Genomic DNA, 17322 nt, shown 5'->3' with positions numbered 1-17322 from the left:
CGAATCCTGCCTCGGGCATGGATGTGTGTGATGTCCTTAGGTTAGTTAGGTTCAAGTAGTTCTAAGTTCTAGGGGACTGATGACCTCAGAAGTTAAGTCCCATAGTGCTCAGAGCCATTTGAACCTTAAATACGGAACTTGGAAAACGTAGCAATGAACACCACAATGTATGCCCTGACAGCACATAAACATATGACACTATTTTCATGCTTTAGGCGGCTCGTGCAAGTAGCCACTTTTTCATGAAGAGCCACAACGTGAAATGCGCAGCAGGTCAACTTTTCGCTTAAAGCGAACTTTTTTACCCGCACTTTTAGTGTGTGATGTAACTGTCAGCTTAGCCGGGCGGTCTAAGGCGCTGCAATCATGGATTGCGCGGCTGCTCCCGGCGGAGGTTCGAGTCCTTCCTCGGGCATGGGTGTGTGTATTTGTCCTTAGCATGATTTAGGTTAAGTAGTGTGTAAGCTTAGCGACTGGTGACCTTGGCAGTTAAGTCCCGTAAGATTTGACACACATTTGAACATTTCTAAGCTGTCAGCCCCCTTAACACACTGCGATTATAATGGGCTTGTAAATAATAATAGTAATAATACTAATAATAATAATAATAATAATAATTAGCAGCGATGATGTTTCTACAGAGAAAGATATATGCTCCGCTAATGTACTCCACACTTACACAGGTATAGTAACACGAATAAGAGAGCTACGCACGTTGTCAAACAACAAAGAAATAACTGCCGTACTGCCAACAATACTTTCCTATTGCACCGCACCGCACCGCGCGCACCAGAAAGCTTGTATTGATATCGTGAAGGCTGTGGAAGGAAGGCGACAACTACTTTTTTATTTAAAACTGAAAAAAAGATGTGAAGACTTCTCGTGCGAAGTACTCAAAGTGCATCCATCCGTCCGCCCTGCATTCGCTCCAGTCTGCTGACTGCTGCGCTCCAATTGGCCGTCTCCGACGCGCACTGGGCAGCGCACGTGGATGAACAAAAAGATTTTTCCTCGGGTCACGCACTGCGGGGCTCTGCATTTCCCTCACCCTCCCGCCCAGCACACAGGGGGCGGAGGGCAGAGGAGAGAGGTGTCCGGCACTTCGATCATCCTTAATGAGTGATGAGCGTATCTCGATTGAGAAAATCAGTAGCGCACCTCCTTTTCACTAGCACTACGTCCGCCCCGTTTTGGTTGCAGAGAGAGCGAGGAAATATGGGCGACAGCGAGAAGAATGATCGCCCACATCAACAGAACCAACGAGAGGGCGATACATGTCACGTTTGTCACTGTCCCGGTCGCAAAGCCTTTCTCCAACGCAAAACGCCTGGCCACAATGTGGATCATCGCCATGACGGCACACGCCATCGTCAGCAAACGGCAGACCGACGAGGCGCAGTTCCTCACGGACCTGTGGGAGGAACACAAGAGGGCCGAACAACGCTCCAAGTACCGCGAGACCTTCCAGAACTTCCTGCACGTCCCGCTGGACGCCGCCTTCCGAGACGCCTTCAACACACCGTGACCGACGCCTTCCCACAACACCCACACCCCAGTCGCTGAGGACGTCGCCCACCGATCCCTCCAAAGCCCCGTCAAGATTGGTGTAGTGCGGAAAGTGTTTGCGAAAATCTGTGCAAAGTGAAAGTGTGTACGTGTAGCAGTGACAAAAGTGAGAGTGCGTGTGCCAATTATAGCCATACAGTGTCCAGTGCCCAATAGCCAAACAAAGCACGCAAAAAGGAAATGATCAGTCATTAATTTAGTGCAAAGGATACAAAGAAGTGCTGCAAGATAACAACGAAATGTCAAACAGTGTATTTCATGTAATTAATGTGCTCTCACTCACATTCTCTCTCTCTCTCTCTCTCTCTCTCTCTCTCTCTCTCTCTCATTCTCTCCATTCAAGGTACGTTTTTCCTTTCTTTTACCTTTTTTTGTTGTTTTGATATTCTGTTTTGTTGTGTTTACTCCTGCGATATATATATATATCATGTGCCTCAACGTAGCATGGGTAATTGCCACTTATAATAATTTTAACATTAGACTTTCTTTGACCCAAAAATCCGTGAAAACTTTGAGTCCACCCATACGTATTCATTAACTTATTCACATAGATGTTCTGGTCTATATTCCCCTATCGCTTTTGGCAAACATAAAGCGAACATGCCAAAATAGGTGCATTTCTAATACCATACAGAATTTAAAAAATTCTAAACTCAAAATACAAAAAATAGATGTAACGCAAGTATGTACTAAAAGACATAAACAAATGACAGGAAAAATTATCTGAAGGACACTCAGAGAATAACAGAATAACAACCAAAAAACTACCAAAAGAACAATCAGAACAGAAACGAGAAAATGTACATCATCGTTCAATAATCAAGCACACTATTTCATGTAAAAATCTGAAATTGTTAAAAAATTGTAAATAAAAGTTTACATACGTTACAAAAGAAAATATAGCTGCGTGGTCAGCGCGACAGAATGTCAATCCTAAGGGCCCGGGTTCGAATTCCAGCTTGGTTGGAGATTTCCTCCGCTCAGGGACTGGGTGTTGTGTTGTCCTAATCATCATCTCATCCCCATCGACGCGCAAGTCGCCGAAGTGGCGTCATATCGAAAGACCTGCACCAGGCGAACGGTCTACCCGACGGGAGGCCCTAGTCACACGACTTTTTTTTTACTAGCACTACGTATTCGAGGAGATCACATACGCGAAGTTGCATAGCTTCCAGTCTCCTGTAGTGTGATGTGCTTTTCCGTTGGTGCCCACTGCAGTCATGGTTTCAGCAATTTGTTTGTCTGTTCGCTCGTCACCTGCATACACCCACGTTGATTTCCGTCGTCATATCTCACTTTCATATGCGTTATTTCTTTGCTGATAAGCTGATCACCGTTATCAAAGCCACACGTTTCCTTCTCGATATCTTGACAAACGCTCAGCTGTTGCCGGAAAGTTCTTTAGTTCGCGAGTCCGTACAGTAATTATACATTGACATATTTCACACAGAAGTGTAACTATCCAATGGTAACCTCATCTCTTGTCATTCGCCTCCCGCAGTGTGTTGTGCTGGTCTCCTATTTTTTGTACATTACTACGAAACATTTTCGCCTTTCCTTCACAAGTCACATATTGCTTCACGATTACTCAAATCTAACCCTAATGTAGCAGATGGGTGAACACGAGTTTTTTTGACATCAGTCTACTGACTGGTTTGATGCGGCCCGCCACGAATTCCTTTCCTGTGCTAACCACTTCATCTCAAAGTAGCACTTGCAATCTACGTCGTCAATTATTTGCTTGACGTATTCCAATCTCTGTCTTCCTCTACAGTTTTTGGCCTCTACAGCTCCCTCTAGTACCATGGAAGTCATTCCCTAATGTCTTAGCAGATGTCCTATCATCCTGTCCCTTCTCCTTATCAGTGTTTTCCACATATTCTTTTCCTCTCCGATTCTGCGTAGAACCTCCTCATTCCTTACCTTATCAGACCACCTAATTTTCAACATTCGTCTATAGCGCCACGTCTCAAATGCTTCGATTCTCTTCTGTTCCGGTATTCCCACAGTCCATGTTTCACTAACATACAATGCTGTACTCCAGACGTACATCCTCAGAAATTTCTTCCTCAAATTAAGGCCGGTATTTGATATTAGTAGACTTCTCTTGGCCAGAAATGCCTTTCTTGCCATAGCGAGTCTGCTTTTGATGTCCTCCTTGCTCCGTCCTTCATTGGTTATTTTACTGTCTAGGTAGCACGATTCCTTAACTTCATTGACCTCGTGACCGTCAATCCTGATGTTAAGTTTCTCGCTGTTCTCATTTCTACTATTTCTCATTACCTTCGTCTTTCTCCGATTTACTCTCAAACCATACTGTGTACTCATTAGACTGTTCATTCTGTTCAGCAGATCATTTAATTCTTCTTCACTTTCACTCAGGATAGCAATGTCATCAGCGAATCGTATCATTGATATCCTTTCACCTTGTATTTTAATTCCACTCCTGAAACTTTATTTTATTTCCATCATTGCTTACTCGATGTACAGATTGAAGAGTATGGGCGAAAGGCTACAGCCTTGTCTTACTCTCTTCTTAATACGAGCACTTCGTTCTTGAACGTCCACTCATATTATTCCCTCTTGGTTGTTGTTCATATTGTATATGACCCGTCTCTCCCTATAGCTTACCCCCACTTTTTTCAGAATCTCGAACAGCTTGCACCAATTTATATTGTCGAACGCTTTTCCAGGTCGACAAATCCTATGAACGTGTCATGATTTTTCTTTAGCCTTGCTTCCATTATTAGCCGTAACGTCAGAATTGCCTCTCTCGTGCCTTTACTTTTCCTAAAGCCAAACTGATCGCCACCTAGCGCATTCTCAATTTTTTCTTTTCCATTCTTCTGTATAGTATTCTTGTAAGCAGCATCGATGTACGAGCTGTTAAGCTGATTGTGCGATGATTCTCGCACTTGTCAGCTCTTGCCGTCTTCGGAATTGTGTGGATGATGCTTTTCCGAAAGCCAGATGGTATGTCGCCAGACTCATATATTCTACACACCAACGTGAATAGTCGTATTGTTGCCACTTCCCCTAATGATTTTAGAAATTCTGATGGAATGTTATCTATCCCTTCTGCCTTATTTGACCGTAAGTCCTCCAAAGCTCTTTTAAATTCCGATTCTAATACTGGATCCCCTATCTCTTCTAAATCGACTCCTGTTTCTTCTTCTATCACATCAGACAAATCTTCACCCTCATAGAGGCTTTCAATGTATTCTTTCCACCTATATGCTCTCTCCTCTGCATTTAACAGTGGAATTCCCGTTGCACTCCTAATGTTACCATCGTTGCTTTTAATGTCACCAAACGTTGTACGCTCAGTCTGTCCTTCCGACAATCATATCTTTTTCGATGTCTTCACATTTCTCCTGCAGCCATTTCGTCTTAGCTTCCCTGCACTTCCTATTTATTTCATTCCTCAGCGACTTGTATTTCTGTATTCCTGATTTTCCCGGAACATGTTTGTACTTCCTCCTTTCATCAATCAACTGAAGTATTTCTTCTGATACCCATGGTTTCTTCACAGCTACCTTCTTTGTACCTATGTTTTCCTTCCCAACTTCTGTGATGGCCCTTTTTAGAGACGTCCATTTCTCTTCAGCTGTGTTGCCTACTGCGCTATTCCTTATTTCTGTATCTATAGCGTTATAGAACTTCAAACGTATCTCGTCATTCCTTAGATCTTCCGTATCCCACTTCTTAACGTATTGATTCTTCCTGACTAATGTCTTGAACTTCAGCCTACTCTTCATCACTACTATATTGTAATATGAGTCTATGTCTGCTCCTGGGTACGCCTTACAATCCAGTATCTGATTTCGGAATCTCTGTCTGACCATGATGTATTCTAATTGAAATCTTCCCGTGTCTCCCGGCCTTTTCCAAGTATAGCTCCTCCTCTTGTGATTCTTGAACAGGGTATTCGCTATTACTAGCTGAAACTTGTTACAGAACTCAATTACTCTTTCTCCTCTTTCATTCCTTGTCCCAAGCCCATATTCTCCTGTAACCTTTACTTCTACTCCTTCCCCTACAACTGCATTCCAGTCGCCCATGACTATTAGATTTTCGTACCCCTTTATATACTGCATTACCCTTTCAATATCCTCGTACACTTTCTCTATCTGTTCATCTTCAGCTTGCGACGTCAGCATGTATACCTGAACTATCGTTGTCGGTGTTGGTCTGCTGTCGATTCGGATTAGAACAACCCGGTCACTGAACTGTTCACAGTAACACACCCTCTGCCCTACCTTCCTATTGGTAACGAATCCTACACCTGTTATACCATTTTCTGCTGCTGTTGATATTACCCGATACTCATCTGACCAGAAATTCTTGTCTTCCTTCCACTTCACTTCACTGAACCCTACTATATCTAGATTGAGCCTTTGCATTTCCCTTTTCAGATTTTCTAGTTTCCCTACCACGTTCAAGCTTCTGGCATTCCATGCCCTGACTCGTAGAACATTATCCTTTCGTTGATTATTCAATCTTTTTCTCATGGTAACCTCCCCCTTGGCAGTCCCCTCCCGGAGATCCGAATGGAGGACTATTCCGGAATCTTTTGCCAATGGAGAGATCATCATGACACTTCAACTCACGAGTACTCCATTCCAAACGACACTGCTGTAGCATTGGCCGCGTAGGGCCACAAACCAAACCAAAAACGTATTAAGCGGAAAATGTTTCCTGAAGAGTTCCGAATCCAACGTTGGCCTCGCAGTTTCGTACGCACAGTATTAGTTGTTGCTTAACTTACCAATCGATAGTTCTCCAATTACTAGACATACCTATATCATTAAGTTGATCCATAGCATATTTTGCCCGCATCTCGTGGTCGTGCGGTAGCGTTCTCGCTTCCCGCGCCCAGGTTCCCGGGTTCGATTCCCGCCGGGGTCAGGGATTTTCTCTGCCTCGTGATGGCTGGGTGTTGTGTGTTGTCCTTTAGGTTAGTTAGGTTTAAGTAGTTGTAAGTTCTAGGGGTCTGATGACCATAGATATTAAGTCCCATAGTGCTCAGAGCCATTTGAACCATAGCATATTGATCTGCAAAAAACAAATTTGCCTCCACTTTCTCTTCCTGAAACGGATAGCTAAGCACGTTCTTGACAATCACGCGAGGATTGCCCACAACGTTCACGAGTTCTGCAGAATTCGGGTTAGACTGGTTAGAACGTGCGCTACAACTTGCATCACCCCATTTTTGGAAGCTTTAGTTTTTAATGGATAATCAGCAACCTTCAGTGAAATCGTATTTTCTTATCATTGTGTAAAGGTGTTGGCACAACTGTGTTACATAGGCAACAAATTCTTATGCGCACATAATTTGTGCTCCATTATCGAAATTTTTTCCATTATTCTGTATATTAATAAAATGGTTCAAATGGCTCTGAGCACTATGCGACTTAACATCTGAAGTCATCAGTCGCCTAGAACTTAGAACTACTTAAACCTAACTAATCTAAGGACAGCACACACATCCATGCCCGAGACAGGATTCGACCCTGCGACAGTAGCGGTCGCGCGGTTCCAGACAGTATATTAATCTTGTCAACAGTTTGGATAGTTTTTGCCCATCTGTCTGTCTCTTGCTTATCTTCGGAATCCTGTGTGTGCTATTTCTCCGAAAGTTTGATGGCACGCTGCCAGTCTCATATATTCTACACACCAGCCTGTATAGTCGTTTGCCTGCCTTTTCGCGTAATGATTTTTGGATCTGAAATCTTTCAGCGCTCTTTTAAATTCCGACTAATACTGGACGCCCTATATCCTCCTTATGGACTCCAACTTCTTCTATTATGTCATCAGTCAAGTCCTACCCCCCCCCCCCCCCCCCTTTCCATAGACGCCTTCACTGTACTCTTTCACAACTTATTGGCTGTTTTCTCTGCGTTTAACAATGGGATTACAACTGCACTGTTAATTCTACCAGCCTTTCATTTTAATTTCAACGAAGCATTTTTTGACTGTTCTATAGGCTGAGTCAGTCCTTCCAACGATCATTTCTTTTTAGATTTCTTCATATTTTTACTACAGCCATTTCGCCATGGTTGCCTTGCACTTCCTATTTATTTCGTTCCCAAGGTGTTTATATAGCCATTTTTCCCAGCTTTCTGTGATAATTTTTGTACTACCTCCATCAGTTCGTCGATCATTTGAGGTGCAGTCACTTGATGAGACGTATGTGGGAGAGAGAAACGTGTTTGCTCACAACACTTCCCTTCTCCGTCAATTGGCGATGGATTTCAATCGGCGCAGTGTCCTTTGCGTTCATAAACTGAATAACTGCGCGCAATTCGCACTTGTCGGTAACATCCAACGGGAGCTACAAGCCAAGACTGAGTGCCTCAGCGCGGCGTGCGCATGTTTACACACAGCGCGTGCAGCACTCTTCGTAACAGTGTGATCAACTGCCACACAAAGAGTGTTCCGTATTTATAAAAAACTAGGAGACCTTACTTTTGAGATTACTCAGAACTATCACAACAAGAAAAACAGCACACTGACGTTCGGGGAGAAATTCACCAGCTGCGCATACTTACATCCAGATATCTTTTGCGATTGGTACTGCTTCTAGTGGCCTGTAGTCAGTCGTGTAATAGAACAGCAACAGGTCTCTTCGACCATTTTAGGTTCAATAGTTACATTTATCTACATTCAACTCACACCAATCCTCAGTCCTGAGGAAATTGCTATAGCTCTCCTGTATCGCAACACTGCTGCACACAGAAACCTACTTCTAAACACGTATTCCGCAAACTAATCCATGGTGGGGACTATGTCGTAGCAGTATTACCGATTTCTTCGTCTGTAATCCACTCACACACTAAAAATGGAGTAAAATTTGTTTTGATACCTCTGTACTACCGTAATCTTATCTATGATTGCTGCCTCAGATATAGTTTTCTTAATGGAGAAGAAAGTCCTACTACAGCACCTTTAGTATACGAGGATCGCACCAAGAAAATCTGATACATAAGTCCCGCATTTCATCGACGTCGGAAGATTGTCCATTAATTATAAACAAAAGATGCTGCCAAGTGAGCACTTCGTTTACATAAGACCTACTGAATTAGACTAGCGCAAGTGGCAGGTTTGTTCACATAAGAGAACAAATCCTCCCATTAGCGCAGAACCCGTCGTCCCCCCTCATATGTGCAGTCGCCTATACAATTTTTCTTATTGTTTTTCTCCGCCTTCTGTTACAGACCTTTTCATTACAAATAAACATTGTTTCATGTTTTTTACTGAGAACTCTTTAACTGTTTTCTGTAGCAAAAACATCGTCGAATTTATAATCTCCATAGAATTCTCACGCTGTGTTGCTACGACGCACTTAGCCATGTTGGTTTTTGGAAACCACTCACGATGGGACTTTTCAAGATATTTGAGGGCTTCTGGCAGAAGTATAAAGAGTAATAGCAACACCAAATATAAAACCTGACTCACACAAACAGCAGGCAATAAAAATTGATAATGTTCTGAAGATAGGTTGTAGTGCTTCCCCGACATTATCAAACCACTTTTTAAAGTAGTTCTTTTCGAACTGGTTTGTGGTCGTCCTGCACTTTCCCGTGGAAGGCAAAGGTCCCGAGTTCGAGTCTCGGTCCGGCACACAGTTTTAATCTCCCAGAAAATTTCATATCAGCGCACACTCCACTACAGAGTGAAAATCTCGTTCTGGAAACATCCCCCAGGCTGTGGCTAAGCCATGTCTCCGCAATATCCTTCCTTCCAGGAGTGCTAGTTCTGCAAGGTTCGCAAAATAGCCTCTGTGAAGTTTGGGAAGTAGGAGACGAGGTGCTGGCAGAATTGAAGCTGTGAGGACGGGTCGTGAGTCGTGGTTGGCTAGCTTAGTCGCTGCTGGCATGGTAGCTCAGCGTGCTCGGTCAGAGGATTTAGCTGCCATCTGTAACAGAAAACTGCGTGAACGGATCAACGAACAACCTGGACGACTATCATCGGAAGCCCGCTACGAGCAAAGTCAACGAACAATATAGAAAAAAAAGTCAGAGGCGGTGGCCCTCTGTAATAAAAATACTGAGTAAAGGAATCAACGATCAGCTTGAACGGATGTCATGCGACGTCCGCCCAGACCAAACGCAACGAACAACGCCGAACAAAAAGTCGGTAGAGCACTTGCCCGAGAAAGGCAGAGGTCCAGAGTTCGTTTCTCGATCCGACACATAGTTTTAATCTGCCAGGAAGTTACGAGAAAGTCATTATTTGAAATGGTTTGGGTGTACATTTTTTGCTGCCCAACTAATGGGGCAGATCTCACACTTCAACATCTACATTAAGGTATAAAGTAAACTGAAATAACCGAGTAAATGAAGTTTGACTATTGCAGTATACTATACGTATTCCAGTACACCAAACATTAAATAATAGACAAAGGTCACATCGTTAACATTCTACATGACAATGGAAATGTTTGTGGAAGAACACTTGAGTACCGACCATTAAGTGCCACTTATTTAGCCGATTTTATTCATACTTACCGCAGTGTAAGGAGAAAGTTCAGATTCGAAAATTTGTCAGGCGCAAGTAATCCACGGCGAATAGTTCCGTATCAAACAAAGCAGACTCGATTACCTGCATCAACGTAGTACCTATCAGATAAAATGCAACAGTATTGGACATAATGTGAAAATCGTTTCAAGCCGCCAGCTGAAGATGGATTAACGAAATAAGTCACACAATATCATCCAATAAGGAAGGGGAATATGACATAGTCAAAGTGCAGAGAAGACAAAATTTATATTATACTGAAACTTGAGTAACACAATACGTCTCAAACAAAGACATTTGTATATGCACTGGTGCTTCATTGCATACGGCTAAGTCACGTAGCGGCAAAACTGATTCGGCATTCCAAGCTGAATTAAGCAGGCGCTTAACCCATGCTACGCACCACGTATAACAATGTAACAACACTGAAAGTTCGCTGATATCGCTGTGAGAGGTTGAATAATTTTTTCCTTGCCCGTACCCCATCAGTTAACGTTTTCCAGAACTCCGTTAATCTTTTCTTACTTTAGTTTCCCCTTTTCCACTTACAAATAGACACCCAGAGCGAGGAGGGTAAGGGATGTAATTTAGAGAACTAAGAAGGAACGAAAAACGACGTACAGAAAATACGAATACGCGTGCTGGAAAACGAAACGTGAAAGATCAACACACATGTTAGCCAGTTTTACGAATTAAATATACTTAAGTAATGCTATGTACTATACACGTCATTCGAACGAAAAAAAAAAGTTTTCATACGAATTACCTCATTTGGGGCGTTGTTGTATACTCTTCAGTTTGCGACGAATTCCTTACTACCGCATATTAGAACACTAATTCCATGTAAAACTTCATAATAATGTGTTGGTGACACACAGCACTGCATCTGCAATGTTACAGGCGTTCCGTAAACAGTAACAAGGACCCTAAACATACATACTCAGAACTGACAGCTCAAGACAGGCGAGAAATGTCCAGTTAGAAAGGTCCGACGCTTTACTGAACTGATATCTTGGTCGGAGATAAGATTATGTCGCACAAATGGCCTCTATATACAGCCGTTGGCGTTTCTGTAGATAGAGGCCGCAGGAGACCTTTCGCAGATCTGCCGGGAAACACATCCTACGGGCTAAGACAAAAAGCAATGGAAACTAAGAAGAACCCAAAACTTTAAATATCGTGGAAAATATGAAATATGCTGGAAGGACCAATGTAAAAAAGGAAGGCCTCGGCTCTTGTTGGTGACGTCACGTCAGCTAGGCACGGCGAACGCCAGCTCTGTTGCAGGCAGAAACGCCTGGGCGTGCTTATCACTATAAATCTCTTATTTTTGGACAAAATGCTGGTATTGTTTTGGATTCTTCAGTTTTATTTAGACGAGATTTTCTTACTATCGTAAAGAAATGAAGATGATAGTGCTGTATTACTGAATCCTGTGGAAACAATCGTGGATCAATATGAGAAGATGCTTTGCCTCACTGCAAGCTTCGGAAATTTTACATTCAAGTAACTATATTTACTTGATCCAGTTTGTTATCGAAACTTACCCCAACCCCCTTACAATTAACTCGTTTCTTTTATTTATTTTCGTTTGACATCGTCACTGGAAATGTGAACTAATTTACATGTGTAAATGTCCAACTGTTGCCAGTCATTAGATTACAGTCGTTTTCAACGAAAGGAATTCTAAACAGGAAGCAAAACAGCTTCACAAATCGAAAATACTGCTGACCTTTAAAACTTTTTTAAACATGCACATCAGAAAAGATAAATATTCCACTCTTGCAACTGAAAGGAGAAACTTTATAACATAAAAAAATTGTATTTGATAAAACAAGTATCTTTCTTTTGCCTCTTCTTCTGTCCCCGACGCCCTCCCCCAACGTGTACAATCGCAAGATATTTCATTAACATTCAGTGCTCCTCACTCCATAGTCAACCAAGATACCTACAGAAGAGCACCGATATGTTCAGTTTCTTGTAAAAGCAACCCAGTACAAACGTAACTTCCTCAGATTTACAAATAAGGTAAAGAAGCACGAATTCTGTTGCTGCTGGACCATGAAGTTGTTTTTGTATGTCAATCCTTAAAACAGGTGGAAACTTAAGTACAGGAGTGCACTATTAGTTAAGAAGTGTAATGAATTGCACAATTAATTGATTGCAGAAATCTCTCAGAACAATGTGTGTTGGTCAACTACCGCCAACAGTTTAACTTCTTCCTGTGTCAGAGGGGGAGACACCACCATTATGAGTATACCTGCAACAGACCTTGCGTTCGGCGTGCCTAGCTGACACGACGACACGAAGAAGCGCCGAGGCTTTCCTTTGAGTCGGTGTTGATACAGCACGGCCCAGCGCACAACACGCCTGTCGTTTCGGGCACTAACGACTGTCGAGTGTGGTCTTCAGAAACTCGTTGATACCATATTCGAATATCAGTCGTCGCAAGCCCACTGTGGACAGCAGTATCGTAGAATGATAAATAGCAGTCACGCTGTAAATAATCCCTTACACACACAAGGAAGATGTTGCTTTTTTTATTCCAGTCTCTGATCACAAATGAATTCTTTAGACGATGACCGGTTACAGTCTGCAATGACCATCCTCAGATCTAAAATATTTCATTATATACATCTAGCGAGCAGTGTGCATAAAAAAGCCATATGTATCACAATATACTGTCATACAACAGGGAAATGTACAGATAAAATATGGGGTAACGTACCTTTTTTTTACACCATGTCCTAAAAGTGATACGGCATCGTCAAAGCATTTAAATATAATCAGCATATCATCGTCACATAGATTTAAAATATGGTGTAGAATAGGCCACATCGTGCACATAGTGATTACTGCCAACTAGCTACTGAGGTACAGTGGCATCCAGAAACCTGTTTGCCTACACCCTCCCTAGATGTAGCTACTGTGGGCTTGCTTGTATGTAGTCATAATTTACGAAAAAACATAATCTGATAAAAGCACATTAGATTAAATGCATGTAGCAGACTTATTAAAATTGATGACTATCCTAGAAAATAATTGTGATACATTAAAAGATGAATGCAGTTACCCATGTAAAATTATTAAAAGAAAATGCACCACTCTGAAACGCCATTTAAAATACGGAGTGAGTAAAGACCCTGAAAAATTTGACGGTTCTGGGGTTTACAAAATCGTTTGTAGTAGTTGTGACAAATATTACATCGGTCAAACTGTCCGCTCTTTTAAATTTAGATTCAGAGAGCATTTGCAAGCACATAACAAAACCACATTAGGAATGCATTTAACGGAAACCGGCCACACTGCAGACAATATGGAGAGTTGTATGCGTATTTTACACGGGGCAAAGAAGGGTCGCGCTCTTGACTAGTTGGAGCAGTTAGAAATCTACAAAACCGAAAGGCATGAGCCCACTAGGGTGACCAACGCCTACTTCAGTTTATTTGACAACATGCTACGTTAACCAAGTAATGTCTCGCGTTTTTATACCTAGCCTCACTTGATCAGTTATGTTGAGAACAGAAGGCATTTCCCTTACTTCCGCACAGTAGTCGCTCTAATCCTGTAACTGATTATCTCCTACCCACTCATGGAATGTATGGCCAAACTATATAATTTATTTATTGAATGCTTATATGTTGTTTAGACGTTTTCTGTGGGAGACATGTCACAATGTATAAAAAGCCCTTCTTACGATTGGTGCGCACCTACATAACATCCTAGCGGCCGACCCAACAGAGGGCGCTGTTCATTGATCTGTCTCTTTTTCAGCTGTCATATAGACATTTTATCTTTCATAAGCAATTTATAGGTTGCCACAGGCAATTTATTACGCTATATTAATTGTTGACCGTAAATTCACCATAAAAAAGGGTCATATATTTTCTTTTAATAATTTTACATGGGTAACTGCATTCATCTTTTAATGTATCTCAACTGGTTTCTAGCATAATCATCAATTTTAATAAGTCTGCCACATGCATTGTATCTAATGTGCTTTTATCAGATTCTGTTGTTTGCGTAAATGATGACTACACACAAGCAAGCCCACAGTAGCGACATCTAGCGAGGGTGTAGGCAAACAGGTTTCCGGATGCTACTGTACCTCAGTAGCTAGTTGGCAATAATCACTATGTGGACGATGATGGCTATTCTACATCATATTTTAAATATATGTGACGATGCTATGCTGATTATATTTGTATGTTTTGACGATGCCATTTTGGCTGTATCACTTTAGGACATTGTGTAAAAAAAGTACTTTATACCATATTTGATCTGTACTTTTCTCTGGTGTATGACAGTGTATTGTGATAGATATTCATGTTTTATGTTAAAGGACACACACATCCGTAGCTTGCTCGCGGCTAAGAAACGCCGGGACTGGCGACAGACATGCACCCGTCTTAATGCTACCCTTCCTATCAACTCGTCCAAGTACTCGTCCGCCTTCCGCCGCCTTACCGGATCTAAGCCCCCCCTCCCCTTCATGACAACCAACCCTTTCCTGACGCCATTAGTAAGGCCAATCACTTTGCCTCCTACCTCTCCGATGTCTTAACCCTTCCTGACGATCTCCAGTTCGATTACTCCCTCTTCCCAGATGTCCGCGATCGAACTGACACTTCTGTCCCTCCCCTCGCACCTGATTTCCAGTACCTGGACAACAATGCACACACAGGACTCAATGCCCCTATCACTACACAGGATCTCATCGCTACACTCCGCACGAAACGCAACACCGCTCCTGGTCACGATCGTGTCACCTACCGTCACCTTAGTGAAGCTCCTGCCTCTTTCCACCCTGGCCAGGCTCTACAATGTAGGCCTGTCAACGAGCTACTACCCCGGCCTGTGGAACACCTCCCGTATCCTGATGTTCCTTAAACCTGGTAAACCTCCATCCCCTGTCTCCTACTACTGTCCCATCAGCCTTACCTCGGTCTTCAGCAAGGTCCTGGAATCCATCCTCACCCGACGCATCTACCAGCATCTCTGCCAGCACAGCCTCCTTCCAGTTACCCAGTGTGGCTTTCGGCCGTCCTTCTCTTCCGATGACCTTCTCCATCACCTCACTCATCTCCTCTCTGAACAGCTTAATTCCTGCAGTTCCGCTATCATCCTCTCCCTTGACCTTGAACGAGCCTATGAACTCGTGTGGCATTCCGGTCTCCTCTTCAAGCTCCAAGCCTTCGCCCTTCCTATTAACTACGTTCGTCTGATCGGCTCCTTTCTTTCCCACCGTCCTTCCTACGTCACCATCCACAACATGGATTCCTACAACTTTTTCCCCTCCGCCGGTGTGCCCCAGGGCTCTGTCCTCTCCCCTCTTCTGTACCTCTTGTATACGGCGGACATACCGCCGCCTTCACCCCCCATTCACCTTCTCCAGTACGCCAATGACACTGCCTTCCTTGCCCTTGCCCCCAGCGTGGAGCACTTCTCCTTCTCCATCTAGACCAGTTCACCGCTTGGTGCAACCAGTGGTTGCTTAAGGTCAATCCTGCCAAATCCCAGGCGATCATAGTAGGCAAAACCACTCCTTCCTTCCGCGATTTCTACACCACCATCTATGGCTGTCCTATCTCCCTCACCCCCACCCTTAAGTACCTTGGTGTCACCCTTGACCGTCGCCTCTCCTGGACCCCCCCACCTCCGGACGATCCAAGCCAAGGCACGCTCCCACCTCTGTCTCCTCAAACTCCTCTCCGGCCAAACTTGGGGCCTGGACCCCTCTACCATCCTCCGTACCTATAAATCCCTCATTCGCCCTATCCTTTGCTACGCCCACACTGCCTGGATCTCCGCTCCCCCTACCTTTTACAAATCCCTGGAACGCCATGCTCTTCGCCTCGCCTATCGCATCCGTCTCCCCTCCTCCACACGGATCCTGTACAACCCAATTCCCTTCCCCCACCTCCTCCTTTTCCTCAAACGGATACGGATCCTCTACACCTCCCGCAAACTCGATCCTCCTCACCTGCTGGTCTCTCCCATCCTCTCCCGCCCCTGTCCGCTGCCGCGCCTGTACTTCCACGTCCCACCTGCTCTCCATCTCTCCACTCTCCACACCCTCTCCCAAGGTGGCTTCCGCCAGCTCCCTGATACTGCTCTCCTCCCCTCTATCTACCCCTCCTACCAACTTTGACCCTTCCTCCCTCCCTCTTCCTGTGTTTGTTTTCTTTGGGCACCCTCTTCTCCCCCCCTTCCCTCCCTCCTCCCTTTCTCCCGACTCCTCTCCCGGGCTTCCCCTATCCCCATCCCTCTACTCCTCCTCCCCTCTCTTCTGCCATTGGCATCTTTGCTCTTCCCTCTCCCTCCCCCTCACCCCTCTTCCCCTCTTGGCAGGTCCCCGGACTCGCACACATTACGTGGACATTCGCGCTATGGAAATCATCGCCATCAGTTTCTCGTGTGTGTGCCGTCGTGTTTGTGTTAGTGTTCACCGTCGCACTCTTACGTTCACCTGCGCTGTCGAATCATCAGTGTTTGTGCGTCGTGCTAACGTGTTTCAGTGTAATTTACGTCGAGTGTGAACGGCTCCTTGTTTTGTATTTTTTGTGTCTACTGTTTTTACCCGTCACTCTATCTATTATGTATCTTCTTAATGTTTGTTCTCATTGAAAGACCGAAGGCTGAAGAGCAGCGTACGATGCTGCTGCCAGCCTATGTATGAAAATTACAGTAAAGGGAAAAAAAGACACACTGCTCACTAGATGTATATATTTATATATTTTAGATCTGAGGGTGGTCATTACAGACTGAAACCGTTCATCGTCTAAAGAATTGATTTGTGATCAGAGACTGGAATAAAAAGCATTTTACAGTATTGGATCACTGTTTGTACGTGCGATTATGTCGCAGTTGGTGAGACAAGGAAGATGGCTTTAATTCTACGTACTTTGTGCAGTTGCGCTGAAATACTTACCGTTTAGTTATGGAGTGGCACAAGAAACATTACCTATGTATCACATCAATACTATTCCACACACGTGGCCAAATGGCGGTAGCCAACAGGAATGCAAATAAAACGGACACACAAGATAATTCCTTCTCTATCTTACACTCACACACTACCACATGATTATTCACTCGACTACCATGGATTTTCAGACCGAAACTGAAGTTTACGAATGTGGCAGTTACTCCAACCGACCACGCGGTGGGAAAGCAAGTACACAAAGAAAACAAGAAAAATAAATAAAAATCCCCCAAAATATTACTCTAAAAGAA

General features: G+C 43.6%; 1 protein-coding gene across 1 annotated transcript in view; it reads right to left on the bottom strand.

Annotated features, from left to right (window-relative positions):
• Positions 1–11085, bottom strand: part of LOC126281585 (protein slit-like) — a 78326-nt gene extending 67241 nt beyond the window's left edge. The window contains exon 1 of the mRNA XM_049980668.1: positions 10853–11085. Within this exon, the coding sequence (XP_049836625.1) occupies positions 10853–10857 (5 nt within the window). The 5' untranslated portion in view covers positions 10858–11085. The remainder of the gene's footprint in view (positions 1–10852) is intronic.
• Positions 11086–17322: the final 6237 nt, after the last annotated feature.

Source organism: Schistocerca gregaria, chromosome 7, assembly GCF_023897955.1.
Source record: "Schistocerca gregaria isolate iqSchGreg1 chromosome 7, iqSchGreg1.2, whole genome shotgun sequence".
Lineage (NCBI taxonomy): Eukaryota > Metazoa > Arthropoda > Insecta > Orthoptera > Acrididae > Schistocerca > Schistocerca gregaria.
Note: the sequence above shows the minus strand (reverse complement) of the source record. Positions and strands in the feature narration are given on the sequence as shown.